The sequence below is a fragment of the Gasterosteus aculeatus genome, chromosome 14 (assembly GCF_964276395.1).
Source record: "Gasterosteus aculeatus chromosome 14, fGasAcu3.hap1.1, whole genome shotgun sequence".
Taxonomy (NCBI): Eukaryota; Metazoa; Chordata; class Actinopteri; order Perciformes; family Gasterosteidae; genus Gasterosteus; species Gasterosteus aculeatus.
This window is the reverse complement of record NC_135702.1, coordinates 3,392,117-3,409,221: the sequence shown is the minus strand read 5'-3', so window position 1 is coordinate 3,409,221 and position 17,105 is coordinate 3,392,117. Positions and strand designations below refer to the sequence as shown.

Sequence of the window (17,105 nt, the reverse complement as noted above, 5' to 3'; positions counted from 1 at the left end):
TCCCGCCTGACATCTCATCAGCGGCATTCGCTGCGAGACATTCCGCCGGGGCGTGTTTCTCCGTGTCTCCCAAATCTCGAAATTCTTTCTGGGGAGCGGGGAGCAGCCGGTGTTGGCCCGACCACTGGGAGTGAAAATAGAAGCAATCATTTATTCATCGATTGAAACATCAGAGGGCTAAGAGGCGGCGGCGGCGGAGAGGGAGCAACAAAGAGCGGGAAAAGAAGGCTGGCCTGATGAAAAAGATGGCGGAGGTCGGGGTGAAGCGAGATTGCGTGGAGAACAAAGAAGGGGAGGAAAATGTTGAGCGTCCAAAAAGTGCTCAGTTTTGCCTCGATAAAGAGACATCACAACACAGGAGGAAATGTCGATAGAGGGAAACACAAATAGGGTTTAGACAACAGACAACAAATAAGACGAAGGTATCAGCACAGCCGGCGTGTATCTGCAGTTCCTTTGCATTGGATTTCTAATGAACAACCACCATTTTGGCCCAAGTGGCAATAAAGCTAACATGTGCCTCCGTCAGCTACACCAGTAGGCTACGTAAGGCTAGCGGCTAAAGCCAGTGAGCTAAGGAACTGTGCATCTTACTCTGTATGAATTCAACTTGTAATTCACCAGAGGGAGAGGGTGTTATTTCTTCACTCAAGAGATCCGCAGCATCGCTTCAAGACCCCGTTAAACATGTGACACAGCGTCTAAGTGGTCTTAATCGTTTCCCACAACCGGCGAGACCTCGCCGTGCAATCTTAATGAAGGAGTTAACTCAAAAGGGAGGAATTAAGCGGATTAGTTTTGATATAAAATTGATGAACGGCCGTGCACTCGGCACCCGTGCTGTCGCATCTTTAAGGCAACAATCCCAGCGTTAGATTTCTCTGTTTTTATTGACACGAATCATTAACTATCTCATCTCAGATACAACACATGTCCAGCAAAGCGCAAAAAGGGTGAAAAGCTTTTGTCCCCTGCAAGGGAATACATTTAAACAGCATTATCCTCCACTAGCAGTGGGTGGGTGGGGGGGTAACACGGGACGAGGCAGGATTATCCTCTATAAAAAACCCTCTCTCTACTACAGGCGCATGATGTGAATTGAAAATAGGAGGACCAAGTTCCCGGAATACAATACTCAATACATTCTTTTTTTTTTTTTTGTTCCTTTTTTTCAGAGATATGTGAGCTAGATAGAATCATCCCCCGCAGTCCAAATAAACAAACACAGAGAGGCAAAACCGGTGCCAACAGTTACAGTGATACAAGAACATTTGAAAAAATAACATGTTTGCAAGGAAAATGAATTAAAGAGGAACCAAGTGGAGAGAAGCAGGAAAACATGTAAATACGTTTGCAAACCGCAAAGTTATTCTACCTTGTTCCCCACCGTCTCCCTCCCGCCATTCTTTTTTTACGGTATCATAAGCAAAAGACATTCAGAAGAGCGGACCGGAGTGAAAACACTCATGCAAAGAAAGCCTTGTTCACACATAGTCACTAACACGGGGAAATCATGTCAAACAACAGCGCTGCCAACAGTCAGTGCCTTCAGGTCTTTTAGTGGACGTTCTTATTGTTTTTTTGCTGCTTCTCTACGGACATTTTGATTTGCTACTGTTCTTGATAAACACAAAATGACGGGCCTGCAGCCGTCAGGTCCGACGGGTCTTCTGACCAGACTGACCTCCCGCCTTCCCGTGAGTCCACGAGGCCTCGGGGATCCAACAGTTTGCTACCAGCAGTCTTTGTCCGGGGATCCCCGTCGGCCCAGAGGGAAGTTCTGCAGGGAGGGATTCTGCAGAGGAACCGTAGCCGAAGGAATGGGCTTGGATTGATATTCCATAATATGAAAAAAGGCGTGATGATTTCTTTTTTTTGGCATCTGATCTTATTGTTTTAAATCTGATATATTAGTCTACTGTTACAATCGTTTTCTATGTCAAACAATTAAAGAGTTTCATTCCAAAATAAAATACCTCTGATAAAAGCAGGGCAGCTGTTAAAATAATGTCTACCATGGGTAACTATTAGAGTTATATTAAGACCTTTATGTACAAAAAGCATTGGTTTTATTAACAATCATCTTTGATACTGTGATATGAACAGGTAAAGCTTTTCTTTCTGTAACAAACATATCACATTTTGGAATGAAACCCTTCAATTTTATATATATTTTTTCAGTCTCATTAAAAATGCACATTCAATCCATTGTGTGGATGCAGTCTCTCAGTAGAATTTGTCTGATATTATAAATAGAACGATCTCGCCGTACAGGCTTATATATTTTCCTATATAGGGACACCTCTACACAGACAGAATGTATTCACGTTCGTGACCCGCGTTCCGTGGTTACAGCTCCTCTGAGCGGATGACGTGGAACAGGGTGACGTTGTAGAGAACCTGGTGGCCATTGTTCCAGGCGTAGAGGGCTCGGTCGCGCGGGTTGTAGTCCAGCATGGAGATATGCGAGTACTTATTCTGGAAGGCAATGTCGATGTACTCGTAGGTGGAGGAGTTGGTGGAGTAGGCGTAGTACACCTTGGTGCCCCCCGAGTAGCCGTTGGTGACGTAGAGCGTGCCGCAGATCATGAAGGACTCTCCGGCGCTCCTCTTCGGGTGGTTGGTGGTCCAGCTCTTGACGATCTGCAGGGTGTTGGGGTTCAGCTTGCTGAGGACAATGTTGCCGGCGTTCTGGTTGGTGGCGTAGACGGCCCACAGCCCCCCCTCGTCCACCATCAGGTCGATGTCGGAGTGGCCTCCCCAGGCGTAGTGGTACGCGTTGTTGAAGCCGGCGTAGTCCAGCTGCCGGGACTTGCTGATGGAGGAGGTGCGGAAGTCGAACTTGATGATGACGTGGCTCTGGAACTTGTTGAAGTAGATGGAGCCGTTGTAGACCACCTGACCCGTCCCCGACCACGGGTGGGGCAGCCGGTGGGACGTGAAGTTGTCCGACGTCATGAAGTCCTGCATCGACCTGTATTCCCGCACGAAGCGGTTGTTGTGGTAACCATCCATGTACCAGACCTAAACATCCCGGCGAGAGGGGAATAAAAGGTGAATTAGGACCAGACACAGCAGCACCTCGAAGCCAGACACCCCCCACCAACACCACCACCACCACCACCACCCCCACGTGTCGTCGGCAGTGTGCCAAGAACACCTGAATCCTTTAAGCAGATCACAGAATGAAACAAATCCCGCCACTCAACACGCATTCCAATTAAGTCGGACCGGATCCAGATCCGTGACAGCCGCATGGTGTCAAGAACCGCCCCCCCCCCCGCTGGAGTAATGCCCATCGTTCCAGATAAATAAAAGACTTGTCTCAGCCTCCACCCGGCTTCCTGCTGCCCCCCTCCACCCCCCTCCCGAACCAGTGGCTCAAACAGTTCCTTCATCTCAGAGAACGATTGATATCACCGAAGCGGGTCTCCAAGGGTCCGGGACCCAAAAAAAGGTCCACGGTATGGAAACAAAGAGATGAAAAGACATTGCTCAGAACTGTCTCCTCCCGTCAATTTGGTTCATTCTCCGCTTTCCGCTCTTTGACAACGCAGCACATCTCTCATGTGTTCAGTTTAAAATGTGTTAGTTCCAACAAAAAAAGTTGCTTTTACAGTATGCTGATATAATCTCAGTCAGCAGTAAATATCACCCTGGCTGCTGGATAATTTAAAGTACAGTCTGTGTTGTCATTGCATTGAGCCCACAGGAGGGGAAGGGTCCATTTAGACATGTATGGTATGCTGCTGTCCCCCATGTGACGCCTCTTTGCCGCTTTATAATGTTTCTTATGAACACAAAGAGCGTACAGCCGACATATAAACCCTCTTTTTAAAAGCTTCCTGTTAAAACCCCTACAGATTTATCACTGGCATTTTTCCTTTTGTTTTAGTGATGAAAGATTATCAAACCAACAGAAACCAATTCCGTTTTGATCTGCCGAGAACAGGAAAGTGAGTAAACACACCCCTTATTACATAAAAGTTCAGCTTCTCCTGCTCAAGGCACTCTGCTAATATTCTCAATCTCTGCATGAGACATTTTGTTGATCTCATTGAAGAATATAAGAGACAGAGACAATCTGGAAATAATTACTTTTGGTAAAGTCTGATGCAGATCACCTTCTTGTCAATCAACTAATAACTGGTTTTCAGCTTCTCACCCACGCGCGCAGCCGTACATACCCGCGTGTCTCCTTCGGGTGCCAGCGGGTCGGTCATCCAGGAGCCGAACCTGGACCCAGACGTCTTGATGGTGATGGGGTCGCTGATGCCCGTCAGCTTGCCGCACGCTGCAAGGGAAACAGTTGAGATGGGAACATCTAGAGCGACAACCATTTCACAACGGATCCCTTTAATTTACTTCACATCCAAACGCCAGAGAGTCAGACCGAGGGAGTGAAGGCCTTTTTTTTTTTTTCTCCCCGTGTGGCGCTGTGCATGAGGTGCTCATTATTCGGCTCTCACATGCCGATGCCCGTTTTAGTCTCGGTGCGTGGATATGTGAGAAAGCTCTGGGCTCTGCCGCCGCAAGCCGCTCGAGTGTTAATTACTGACGATCAAGGTGTTAATGGGAGTTTGACAAAAAAGCCGAGGCTGGTTTCCGTGTTCCTACCTGCTCAGAACACCGCTGCACCTCATCCATTCGTTATGACAGAGGAGGTTTCCAACAGTGAAAAGGCTTAAAGAGCGGCAACGTGCCGTGTTCTAGCTCCACAGCATATCTACTGTTCTTGATTGTTTTATTTTTTTAAGTCACTCTCACTCTCTTATCGGGTCAGAATTGTTTTCCTCTCATGCTAAAACTATCGCGTGTCTTTGTGTGTTTGGGTCCGTGATTATGTGTGAGCATCACACCTCAGCGGTGGGCCGAGAGACCAACACATGGTCACATAAGCGGTGTTTACTATTTCCAGTGGGGGTTGAGTCCCTTACGTAAGGCTCAGTGGGATTAAGGACGGCGGCAGTACATCGGCCATTGATTTATTCGGTAGCTTCTGTAATCACGGCGTCTATCTTTAGATGCTACTGGGGTTGCAGGCTGCTGGGGAGAACACTGATGGGTCCACGTGGTCGGAGCCGATGGGAAACCTGATGGGAACTGGAGCTTACTATCACAAAAATCCCCATCGCCACATCCAGGATTTGGAACGAACGAACACTTTATTCCTGGAAAAGAGCAATATTTGCTATCACATTTAGTTGTTTGATGCCAAATAAATCGTTTTCTCCGACCACTTGTGTGACTTCTTTGTAGTGAAGTCTCCATATTTCCACATCAGTGCATTAGAAACAACAGCCTAAAGTGCCAAACGCCAATAAAGTGTCACTCTATTATCACTGTATTATAAGAATGAGGGCGAGGGAAAACTAATAAAAATGAGAGACGCATTGATATTTGCAAAGAGAGAAATATTGATCCGGTGGCAGGTGAACTCGGCTATACATTATGCCTCGTAATAGCATTCTCTCCAGAGGAAATGGAGGGTGAGAACAATGGCTGCAAAGCAGGTAGCGGAGGGGGGGGGGGTGTTCATGTGCTGCTGTGACTTTGCAGCTCCATTCATCAGCTTCAGGGTGACGCGGCTGGATTTTCTTTGCCTCAAGCTCTCTGTGCCTCCGTGGCGCCGGGGCACGGCGAGGGGTGATTTATTTATTTGATTATTGTCCCAGCAAGCTGGCGTGTCCCGCTGATCGATGGCCATTGTGTCCCCGCAGCCGCCGGCCTGTTAGTCTCTCCGGCTTGAAGGACAGCTCTGCAGGGACCCCAGTTACTCTCTTTCACTTTCCCGGCTCGCCTTCACTTTATCACCCTCTCTCCTTCGCCCTCACCACCTCCTGTCAATCCCTCCCGGCGCTGTATCTATTATTCACTGCTCAAATTCATCCTGCCTTCTTTACTCACGCTTTTTTTTTTTTTTTTCTCTCACACACCCTCCTGTTAATCTGCAGATGTAATCTCAATAACGAGAGTGCAGCCGGGTGCGTTTGTGTGCGCGAGTGCCTCTGCAATCGTGTGGAGATGAAAGGAAGAGCCACCCTCTGTTCCTCCCCGAGCCAGTTCCTCGCAGGGTGACCTCTGCTTTATCTCGTCTGACCCCTCTCTCACACACACACACACACACACACACACACACGCTGTGGCAGGTGAGGAAAGACATGTGCATCGAGCTGAGTGCAGAGACACGGAGAAGCCTCTCACTCCAGTCCGACGGGTTGTGACAATAAAACAACATGCAACTCATATGTGCATGAATGAAGAGGAGAAATGACTGGAATGGTAACTGGGGGGGGGGGGCAGCTGTCCAAAATGAACAGTAGGTTTTGTAACCAAAAGTTGTTTCCCCCCCCCCAATTCCATTCTGTCATTTTGCACCGTGAATATTTCCAAACGAGGACACAATATACCCGTGATGTGCGGCGTGTAAGTGTCTCTGCTCTTGTAATTTATCATAGTCACTGTAGTGTGGGTGTGAATGTATTAGCACTGTGGGCTGTGACAGAGGTGTGAAGAGACTGAGACGGAGTGAAAACCAAAGATAAGTCTGTGATAGAAACTTCCTCTCAGCACCTCTCTTACTCATCGGTGTTTGTGTGTGTGTGTGTGAGTGTAAAACACCGAATGCCGTCTCTTTCATCACAGGAGGCTGGTTTTGCATATTCTGATGTAACATGTCCAAACAAATAAAGTTAAACTGACTGACGGCATTTAAGATATGTTCATCTATCAACTAATAATGTATTCAATAACATTTTCTTAAGCAGTGGAATAAATATTTATAACAATTTCAAAAACCCGGTGTGTCATCTGTAAGTATGTTCTGCCCAATAAACAGTAAAGAAAGTAATCATATTCCTTTTCTTTGATCGACTGGCTGACCGTCGAAGGAGAAACACGGAGGATATAGAAGTAACCCCGATGCATTCCAGTTCTACGAGTACACGCGTGGCCCTGTAACGGACTTCACAAATCAAACCACTTTGATAATGTAAAAATGCACCAATATGAAAGTCTGTCGGGGGCCGGGGGCCCCATGAAACACAACCATAAAGGCTGGATGGCGATTGCCTTGTGAGTCATGTGTAATGTGCATTTCAACCACACGTAATGTTCCTGTGATGTTCTGGACTGTGTGAATATGCCTGAGGATGTCTCTCTCTGGCCACTCACAACATACTACATGTCAGCGGGGTAGTGGGGGGGGGGAAATGGGAGGGGGGGTGAGTGTTAATGTATGCACGTGTTTCAAGCAAAGTGTGTGCCAACAACTTTCTGGGCCTACCTAATTTTTGCATGCATGCTCGCAGTCTCTCCTCAAGATTTGACACTCTGTTGTGGAGCTCCTCGTAGTCATAGGCCCCCATCTCCTCCTGAAGTTCGCTTAGAACTGACGTCAGATTCTGGACCTCCTCCTTAAACTGCAATACCAATTTGGCATCGGCTTTGTACTCCTCCAACACTGGTATCAACGGTCTAAGCTCCTCCATTTTCGCTTTTATGGCCTGGAAGGATTAGAATAAGCTCGGTTGAGTGTCATGCGCGACAAGAGGACACTGTCCATAAAAGAAAAAGGAAAAAAAAGGGTGGAGAGGGGGGGGGGGGGGGGGGGGGAGGGATGATAATAACACCTGTCTGAACCTGGCTACTCTTAACTCTGTCCTGTCTCTTCCCTGACCCCCTGTTTGTGTCTGCGTTCAGTGTTTGCGTGTGTGAGCGGCTGTGTTTCGTCTGTGCAGGTGTGTGTGTGTGTGTGTGTGTGTGTGTGTGTCTGAGCAAACAAACCCAGGTGACACTCGTCTTACGTCTTGCGGCTCCGTCCCCGGCAGTGACCAGCCGTTAAAAAGCAAGCCCTCGGTACACCGACAACAATTGGGAAAGCTCTTTATTGGTCATCATCGTTTAAAATGCAACATTGTATTAAGGGTTACATGCTTTTACATGTCACACACAACAAAGTGACTCGAATTTTTACGTCTATAGTTTTTACGTGTAGATTTGTTGAGAAACCAAATATGCATAGACAAAAGCCAAAAGAATAACAGCAATCGATAATAATATTGATAATAAATGTATTTACGTTTGAAAAAGAAAGCTTGTAAATGGGGAAACTTTGACAGCAGTAACATGCAGGAAGAGATCAGTGGTGGGTCGGAGTGGGAGAAGGCTGGGGTTTCTTAGTCTTAATGGTGCTAACGGTAAATTAACTGTTTGACGCCCAAATGCTCTCAGTACTGTGGCCCAGTTCAGGGGAATCTGGAATTGACCTGCCTCTTCTTCCCTGTGGCTCTCTTTACATTTCTTAAAGTTAGCCCTGCAAGCAAGAAAATGACAAACTGTTGACAGGGGCTAGAGCTTGCTAACCTAGCTGACAAGACACACAAACAATCGCACACGCAGTTAGTATATGCACTTAAGACAACTTACAGATAATTGCACACTGAATGGGCGGTTGGTGGCATGAGGTGTAGTGAGCATGCAGCGGTGATCCAACACGCGTGTGTTGGCGCGGCGGCGAGGGCGCAGGTAAGAATACAAGTGAAACAGTGGTGTTGAGTGGGGTGAGGCGAAGGGGGCGGGGCTAATGAACCTCAACGTTTTCAACGGTGACGGCAGAAATCTGTTAGCAGTGTTGCTTAAACGTGGCATCGTATTTGTCTTGTTCACTTTTTCTTTACACTTCAGTTTTTGTATGGCTGCTTGTGTTTGGACAACGTTCAGCACTCGAGAGCTTAAAACATCGGTCAATTGTGCAATTATGAAGACGGTTGCTGGATAATTGTCCGCTATTTTGAAAATTGTTTGATCGATAAAGTCATTGTTTGAACGAATCCCTCAATTTCAGTTCATTATTTGAAGAGACATGCCAGGTTTCTCCGTCTTGGACTGTTAGTCAGATAAACAAAGTCATTTGCTAATGTTATCTGGGCTTTAAGATTCTATGACCCAAAATATTCAATCCATATATTGTATGTTTATGGTATTTGTTCTGGTCAGTAAACCTTTTAAAGGGCCCGTGCGTAGGATATTAAAGCGTCTAGCAGGGAGTTCGCAGATTGCACCGGCGGTTGTATGCTAACAGCTAGCCGACACGCCAACGGCCTCAATTAGAGCCGGTGATTGGTTCGTTCTGGGCCGCTACACAAACATGGTTCTGTGAGACAGATTCTGCGAGGAGAACCGGCTCCGCGTGGTTTATTCTAAGATAACGAAAGCACAGCGATTGCATTATCTCGGGTAACTATTCTACTAATACTACATTCCGTTTTCACACACCGGCCCTTTAAGGGAAAAAAAGCCAGGGATTTAGTTTCTACTCTTTGATAATATTAGTTAAACTTGTGTGTCCCATGTGCAGATATCTTGTTGGTAAAATTCTTCCACATTAAAATGGGTTCATAAAGTGAGTTGGAATATAATAATAATTTCTTATTATGTTGTATAATGGTTGGGAACACAAAGTGATGAAATGGGATAAGCGGCGTATGGTGGATGACAGAATGGCGGTTGGGTCAGTGGCTGGAGATCTGGCTCCGTACCTTGTATTGCTTGGCAATATTCTGCTTGTGGTTCTCCTCCACCTGCCTGAACTTGGTCTCCAGACCACGGAGCTGGACCTCCATCTTCTCCACATACTGCAGGTCCCTCTGGGTTCGCTGGTCCAGGACCTGGATGGACTGGGTCATGTTCTGGACCTGAGGTGCCAAATGGATACAAATCGGACCCAGTCATGAAAACCAATCTCGATTTATTACAGTCTAGTTGGAGCAATGAGCATGAGACACCGGGGGAAACGCAGCAGACTGTCAACATGTTGTTTTGGCTCGGCGCTCTCCTTCAGTGACTCACAAACTCTGACACCGGGCCAACTATAGTCAGGGGCCTCAGACACATGGTGGAAGTGTGGAATGCATACTGTTAAGACATTTGCGAAATATCGGTTGACGTGTGTATTTATTTGTCTTGATCGGCTGCATTAACTCTTTATTTAAGTGCTTAAATGTTCCTTTAGTATGAACCTCTATTGGGTTGGGTGGCATCATTAGACGAGTTACCCTGGCCGTGTGCAGCGCAATAGAAACTAATGGGCGTGCAGCGGCCTCCCGTGATGCGCGTTGGGTTCCTGGGGAGCTCATTAGAGCATGGTTCCTATTCTTGTCCAACAGGCAGATCACAAACACAGGTAAGCCCGTGTGTGTGTGTGTCTTTGTGCGTGATGTACTGCCGCTAAAAGGACCAAAGGGTATTGCGTGACTTTGATTGCTACGGTGATGAGTTGCAGAGGAGTTCGGCCCGGTGAATTACCTTCTCGAGCAGCTGCCTCAGTTGTTTGGTGCGGGCGTCCCGTGAACACATGGACTGCTGAGGCGCCACCACAGTGCAGACACACCGCCCCTCGCTATCCTGGGCCGAACTGTACACCTGCCACGATTCCTCCGGGTTCGCCGGCAACACCTGAGGACGAGGCCGTGGACAGAGGAAGGACAGCTCAGAGACGAAGGACGGAGAAAGACGCGAAGGTCCCACGGGAAGAAAAAAAAACCCACGCTGGCGTGTTTCTCTGTGAAATTACAAAGGTCACTTTGCTGCTGTTTGCCCATTAGGAGAACTGCGCCCGCGGGACGCCACAAACCAACAGGCTCCACCCGTTTTGCACCATCACAGCGTGTAAAGCTACGCCGTGCAACGTCAGAAAGAGTTGGCGGGGGGGGGTGTCCCAGAGAATGAGTAAGACTGACTGAGTGACTTTGAGAAAGATGTTTATCACAGCATCAGCGAAAAAAATCAGGGGGGGAGATCTGCTGATTGAGTCAATCAGGGAGAAGGAGTGAAGGAGCAACCATGGCGGCTCCGCTCGCCGCCGAAGGATGTGCTGACGAGACAAAAGGAAAATCAAGCTTCTGCCTCGACATCCTGCTGTGCATCCGTAGGACTACAACTCAACCCCCCCCCCACCAAAAAAAAATATATATGAATAAATACTGGTGTAGGTCACGGGAACAATCTTCTCCTAATCGTAACACAAACGTGCCACGTCCAGGATAACCGAGTAAATATCAAAATATCAGTTCTCTGCTTTTCAAACATCCCTTCATCTAGATGACAGGCAGAACCTCCACTTGAGGAGCGCTCACATCTTCACCTCAGCTCAGAGAAACAAAGAAGCGCTTCATCTCGACTCTATTACAGAACCAGGGCTTTGAACGCCTCGCTCATTCCTGGGAAAAGGAGAAGGGCGACCTCCCCCTCCCTCCCTCCTGCCTCCCCCTCTCCGCCCCGCTGTTTTCAGACAGGGAGGGCGGAGGGGGGGGGGGGGGGGGGGGGGCTGCCTGTACATCACTCATGTCAATCGCTTAATTCCCTACAATGGATCTCTTATTTGTACCAATACAAGGGAAGAAGGAAAAACGGCCGATAACTTCGGGGGGAGGAGGGGGGTTAAACATCAAAACGCGAGAAAATTTCCCACTTTTTCACGCGTCCAGCAGAGCGCATCACTTTGACAGGACTCTCTCTTTTTTTGAACGTTTCAACACAAAGCGGACATATGTTTGACCTTTCAAATGTAATTGCAACATTCATTCAGGAGGAGAAAAAAAAAACTCAAGCAGCTGCAGGAAAAATATGCGAAAGTTGCGCACTTACTCCAATGCTCCGGTCCGGGAACCCTCCCTGCGCCGCCGTGAGCTTGGTGGTATTAAGCCCGACCAGAGAGGGGAGGGTCTGCGACATCCAGTTGGTGATCATCGCCATGGTGCTGAGCACGACGCCGATCTTCAGCAAGGGAACCGACATCCTTGCGCGCGGCTTGGACTTTTATCTATTTATTTTTTTATTTTTATTTTATTTATTTTTTTAAAAGCCGTTTTCATTCTACAGACCCCTGCGGTGAGAAACCAGGTAGGCGAGTCATGTTGCCCAGAGCGGCTTGCTGTTTCACCCGGGACTCCGGCTCGGCGGGTCTTTTTTTGGACATCTCCGACGAAGCGCAGGCGACGAACGGGTCGGACGCGAAAGTGACGAGCTGAACGGAACCGGATCGGCACGGGAAAAGAAAAAAGAACAATTCAATTTTTTTTTTTTAAACTGCAACAAATTGCTCCAGTGGAAAATGAAAAGATGGAAAAACACCCGGCGGGCGGGTTGGAGGGGTCTTCTGGGTAGCTCCTCTGCACGCGCTGTCCCGCACACTGCTGCCTCTCCGGTGCACCGTTACTATTTGGTTCACGCCCGACGGTCCGCCTCCTGCCTCGAGTGCGCTCCGTGATGAAGTGCCACCGACTGCACGCACAGAGGCGGCTACGAGCGGGGCGAGAGGAGGGAGGAGGGAAGGGGGGGGGGGGGGGGAGGGAGGGAGGGAGGTACTACGGATCCATCTGTATCGCCAGACGCAATGATGTCAGCCAACTTTGGGGGGCGTTTGTGGAGAGATGTGAGATGGCGCTCATCACCCCCCCCCCCCCCCTCCCACCCCTTCCACCTCTTCCACCCAATGACAAGAGGCAGTGCAGGTTTGGCAGACAGTGATGCTGAAGGATCATCGTGACATGTCTTTTGTCCAAAGGACCATAAGGAGAGGGGGGCCTCCAGACCTGCTCCGGATGATCGTGCGCGGGGACGCTCGTTCGGGCCAAAACGCGCACGTCACAGCGACGTAAACGGACACACGGTCCACACGAATCGAGGGTTTGACACAATAAAAAATTAAAAAAAAAACGCGCGTGCAGAATGTATTTTTTCGGCAGGTGCGAGAACTCGGGGCTGTTTTTATTATTATTGATGGGTGATCGGATGCATCGAGCTCAGAGGGGGAACGTTTTATTTCATTCGCGGGACTGTGGCGCCCTCTTGCAGCTGCCGAGGGCGTTGCGGAAAATCAAAATCAAAAGCACGACTGATGCAAAAAGAGGTTTTTCCTTAAAATCGACATTTCGTCAATAAAACAAACTTCCCACGACTACATTAGTCACATTTCCATGCAGCGGCTGCACGGTTACTGCTAAGAGTTAAAACACGAGTGCGTTGCTTGAAAGAGTTCGTCGTTCCGTCGTCATCAGGGGCCAAAGGCTCCAGACGGTGGAGCAGCTCTGCTGATACACGAGGTCCCCCGAGCAGCTTGTGTGTCCACAGCTATTTCTGTCAGATAATTCTACTGAATGACAGTCAGAGAAAAGGTGACATTCACTGAATCCCCCCCCCCACCACCACCACCACCACCTATCCCGCCTTTCTTGTCCCTCCTACTTCCCCATGACCTTTGAGGTGAGAGGTCGCAGCATAGTAATGCCGCCACCGCTTTGAAGCCTCGGCGGGGGGTCAGCTCGCACTGCTCTCCCTCGAGGGGGGGGGGTCTCGTGTTGAGATCTTCTCATCACACAGCCCCCCAGGTACGGTTAGTCTTCTAAGCCTCACAGGTGATCCAAAGCTTCGGCCCTCCGTATTTTAACACAGCAGAAGGAGCCACAGGTGCACTGGGGAAAGACACCTGACTCGATGGCATCAATCAATCAATCAATCAATCAATCAACATTTGACAATTTATAGAGCGGCGCCTTGTTTCAAACCACTCATTAGATTCAGCTGGATTGATCTGTAATTCTGTTTACCGGCACATTAAAAACAACACCCGCTCAATGATACGTTATGCGATCTGATATAAAAACCTTGCATGAATATTTGACTCTATCGCATCCTGGAGACGGTGTGGATCACCACATTGACACACTTAGAATCCGATGCTTAAACAGGTGAAGAATCGCATTTCCAACCACAAAATGCACCGTATCTCCACCTACTCCTCGTCTGCCCGCTGCCTCCCTCTCTCCACTTGCTTCACCGACCATACTGAATAATAAATAGCTTCAACCCCAGCTGCCATGCGTATTGCAATTCAGCTTAACTCCGTCTCAGTTCCTCGCATTAAAAAGAACGGAGACGTGTTCGTGAATTGGTGTTTCCATGTACAAGTAAATAAATGATAAACTGTGCATGCATACGAATGTCTAAATCCCGGCGCGCAGATGTTGACCTTTTGCCCCGTGTTTGTTTGCTCTGTGGTATTTGGGTCACCTGGCGCCATCTGTGCTGTCAGGTGACTGCGAAGATGCTTAAGGACGTGGGCGCCGCTGCAGGCGCCGAAACAGATGCCGCTCTCTGGCTGCTTACTATTCTTCTCCGTGAGAACAAATCCTTCGGGGTCGGTCGGGGACGAAGGTGCAACAAAAAAAAAAAAAAAAGGGGCCGGGCGGAATTAAAGAGGGGCGCGAGCCGCTAATCGGGACGACTCGCCACGGGGTCGCCACGGCCAGATGTTGAGGCCACCTCCTCGCCGTCTAGAGTGAGACCTTGTCCCGGTGGTCGTTAGGAGACGCTGTTCAGCGTCTGAGGTCACTGAGTGCCGCTCTCATGAGCAATCCGGCAGGGAAGAAACGTCCCCCTCTGCCTTTCGGTGTCTGGATACACCTCTCACGTCTTGTCTTCAAACAGCGATGAGCTGTGCAGAGGCCCGGCCTTCCCGCCGTGAAGTGCGCCGTGGGCTTCTATAGCTGGGGGGCGGGCCGTATAAATACAGCCCGTCTCTGATGTTTCTGCTCTCCTGGACATGGACTTACCTTCAAACAGACAACACACTCTCAAGGCCACCAGAGATACACTGTCCCCTGTCCACTGTCCACACCCCCCTCCGCTTGACCCCGACCCCTGACTGCCGTCGAACCCAGAGTGGGAGACGCTGTCACTTCCTCCGGCCTCCGTCAATCAGCGCGTACAGCCCCGGCCCCGCGCTGAGGGTCCGCTTCAGGTGACGGGGGGGGCGAACACGTGCGACGCTTCAGTGCAAGGGGAGATGAAGCGGCACCAGTGACGGCTGCGTGTAATTCCACACGAACGCCATTCGTTCTGTGAATAAACGGCCCTCGCGCATCCGCTGGGATCAATATCGCTGGCATATTCGTGTCAAGGTTGTGACATCAATATTCTTCTAGCACATGTTGGGCCTCGCCGGGTTCCAAGCAGCCCAACACGTTTCATGCAGTTTCGTGGCTTGGAGCACATTACGGATGCTGGGGGGGAAAAGCCGATCATTTGTTGATGCCTCCGTGTCGGGTTTGATATTTTTTGTTTTGCAGTCTCCAATTACCAAACACGATTGGATTCACACACGAGAGAGAGCCAAATGAAATGTGACTGTCTGTTCCAGCACGGGCAATTAAATTGTCAAATTCTTCAATCCGCTGGTGGTGGCAGGGCCTGGCGATACATAAATTCGCTCCCCTCCCCATAATGCTGTCCGTGAAGATTTATAAAGGCAACAGCTTAATGCAACTATTATGGCTGCAAAGGGCCTTCCAGAAAGCAGGAAGTAATTACTAGTTCCAGTAAAGGATCACAGAGATGCTTTTTATTGACCGGCGCATTTGTTTACTACTGATGAGCTGGGCGGCTTTACATTGCTAGAAATGCCCCCCCCCCTCCCCAATCCCTCCCCCTTTCACAAAGGCAAGCAGTGAGTCCCACCGTGGTCATTGAGCATGCTCCAAACACCTTCTTTGACACTGCATCTGATTTGTGCCGTTGTGATTTTCAACCACGGGCTCCTGGAGAACAAGCTACATGTTGTACAGAAAGAACCCTGCAATGGATCCATCTGACCATCTGCTAATGAGAAAACTGACAGATCATGCAATAATCTGCACCCCCCCCCCCCACCCCACACACCCCCCCTCTATCAGGCCGATTTGTCATCCCCGTCGGTGGGGGTGACGTGCGAGGCTCTGCTGGATCCGTCCGCGCCCGTCCAACACAATGCATTCACATCATGTAATCCCGGCCGGTAATCTGTTTAAACGCGAGGGGGCTGAGGGGGGGTAGAGGGCTAATTCACGGGGACCCCTTTACGCGAGGTAAACGGCTAATCTCTGCGTGCATCTGAAGCCAATTAACCGCCGGCTTTTTTAAATTTATTTTCTTTAGCTTTTAAATACAGGGGGGGGGGGGGGAACCAAACAATAAAACCTACTTGGGTGAGTTCTGTGCCCATGAAGATGAGGAGAACCAGACTCAGGAGCTTGCTCGCGGGCTGCATCTCTTGCCTCCGGTGTGCGTGGACCAGCCGGTCTCACATGCAGATCGAGTCCCTCCGCGTCCCCCACCCCCTCGCGCGCGGCGGTCCTCTCCTCGCCGGTTCTCGTCTGGCGGTGCGAGGCGCTCGGTTTTTCTCTCCCCCCCCCCCACCCCCACTTCCTCCTCCTCCTCCCCCGGCTCTCTCTTGTCTTTTATTACGGCGATCGGTGCTGGATCCCCTCAGCAGCCCAGCGGCAGACGGCGGCGGATCGGCTGCGCGGAGTCGTCTCTGGGCACGTTCATTTCATACCGGGATGGGTTCGGTGCCTCGAACCGGTCCTCTCTCTCTCTCTCTCTCTCTCTCTCTCTCTCTCTCTCTCTCTCTCTCTCTGTTGTTGTTGTTGTATTATTTGGTTTCTGCGGCGGACTGCGATGGGCATCGGGCGGAAGACGCGCGCACGCTGCCGGACACGAAGCCGTGTCTGTGAAAGTTTACGTCTCCCCGCCTCAAGCCGCCGTGCGAGCTCTCGGTGGAGGGAAGAGGGAGCGAGTGACGGCGCTGTGCGCGCTGCAGAGAGACGGAAGCAGCATCGAGAGGAGAGGGAGATTTGAACTTGGCAAGCATTCAGGAGGGGGGGGGGGGGGGGGGGGGTGTGAACTAGTCGGTCATGCAAACATTACATTACAAACACTACATTAAATCCTCATCCAATTAGTGTTTATTATTATTATTATACTATTAAAGACAGTAGATTAACAAAACAATTAAAAAAAAATGCTAGATCCGTTCTCATGAATTCACACCTATGAAGCTGTACTATCGGTGTGTTGTTCGTGTCACTTTGTCTTTAAGTGTTTTCTGCAGTAATCCCTCCAAAAGGAGATCATTTTCTACCATATATCAAATAAAAACGTGCAAAAGTAATTTTCTCCAGTTGTTAAACCAATGCTAAGTATTTTCTTTTCTGGATCCAACTTTATGCTTCGGAGGGTTTGGAGATGTTAGTTTAACCAAATGTTAAAATCAGTGGTGTAAGTATTGA

At 49.2% G+C, this 17,105-nt stretch overlaps 1 protein-coding gene across 3 annotated transcripts; it reads right to left on the bottom strand.

Moving 5' to 3' along the window:
- Positions 1–871: 871 nt before the first annotated feature.
- On the bottom strand, positions 872–16,646 carry olfm1b (olfactomedin 1b). 3 transcript variants are annotated; one of them, XM_040197698.2, is made up of 6 exons: positions 16,019–16,614; positions 10,306–10,455; positions 9,540–9,695; positions 7,286–7,505; positions 4,188–4,294; positions 872–3,024 (listed from the first exon to the last, which is right to left on the bottom strand). In XM_040197698.2, the coding sequence occupies exons 1-6, from the start codon at positions 16,082–16,084 to the stop codon at positions 2,350–2,352; spliced, it is 1,374 nt and encodes a 457-aa protein (XP_040053632.2). In that variant the 5' UTR covers positions 16,085–16,614; the 3' UTR covers positions 872–2,349. The 3 variants fall into 3 exon arrangements, with proteins under 3 accessions (XP_040053632.2, XP_040053631.1, XP_077945078.1); XM_040197697.2 differs by lacking the exon at positions 16,019–16,614 and adding an exon at positions 11,647–12,400; XM_078088952.1 differs by lacking the exons at positions 872–3,024; positions 4,188–4,294; positions 7,286–7,505 and adding an exon at positions 7,868–8,314 and having other exon boundaries at positions 16,019–16,646.
- Between the last annotated feature and the right edge of the window lie 459 nt (positions 16,647–17,105).

Excerpts from the sequence above, each read along its gene's own strand:
- olfm1b (XM_040197697.2), bottom strand. The coding sequence starts at position 11,796 with ATGTCGGTTCCCTTGCTGAAGATCGGCGTCGTGCTCAGCACCATGGCG. Across the intron at positions 10,456-11,646 it reads TCCCGGACCGGAGCATTGGA|GTGTTGCCGGCGAACCCGGA; the intron begins GTAAGTGCGCAA and ends CCTCGTCCTCAG. Across the intron at positions 4,295-7,285 it reads AGCATGCATGCAAAAATTAG|CGTGCGGCAAGCTGACGGGC; the intron begins GTAGGCCCAGAA and ends TTTCCCTTGCAG.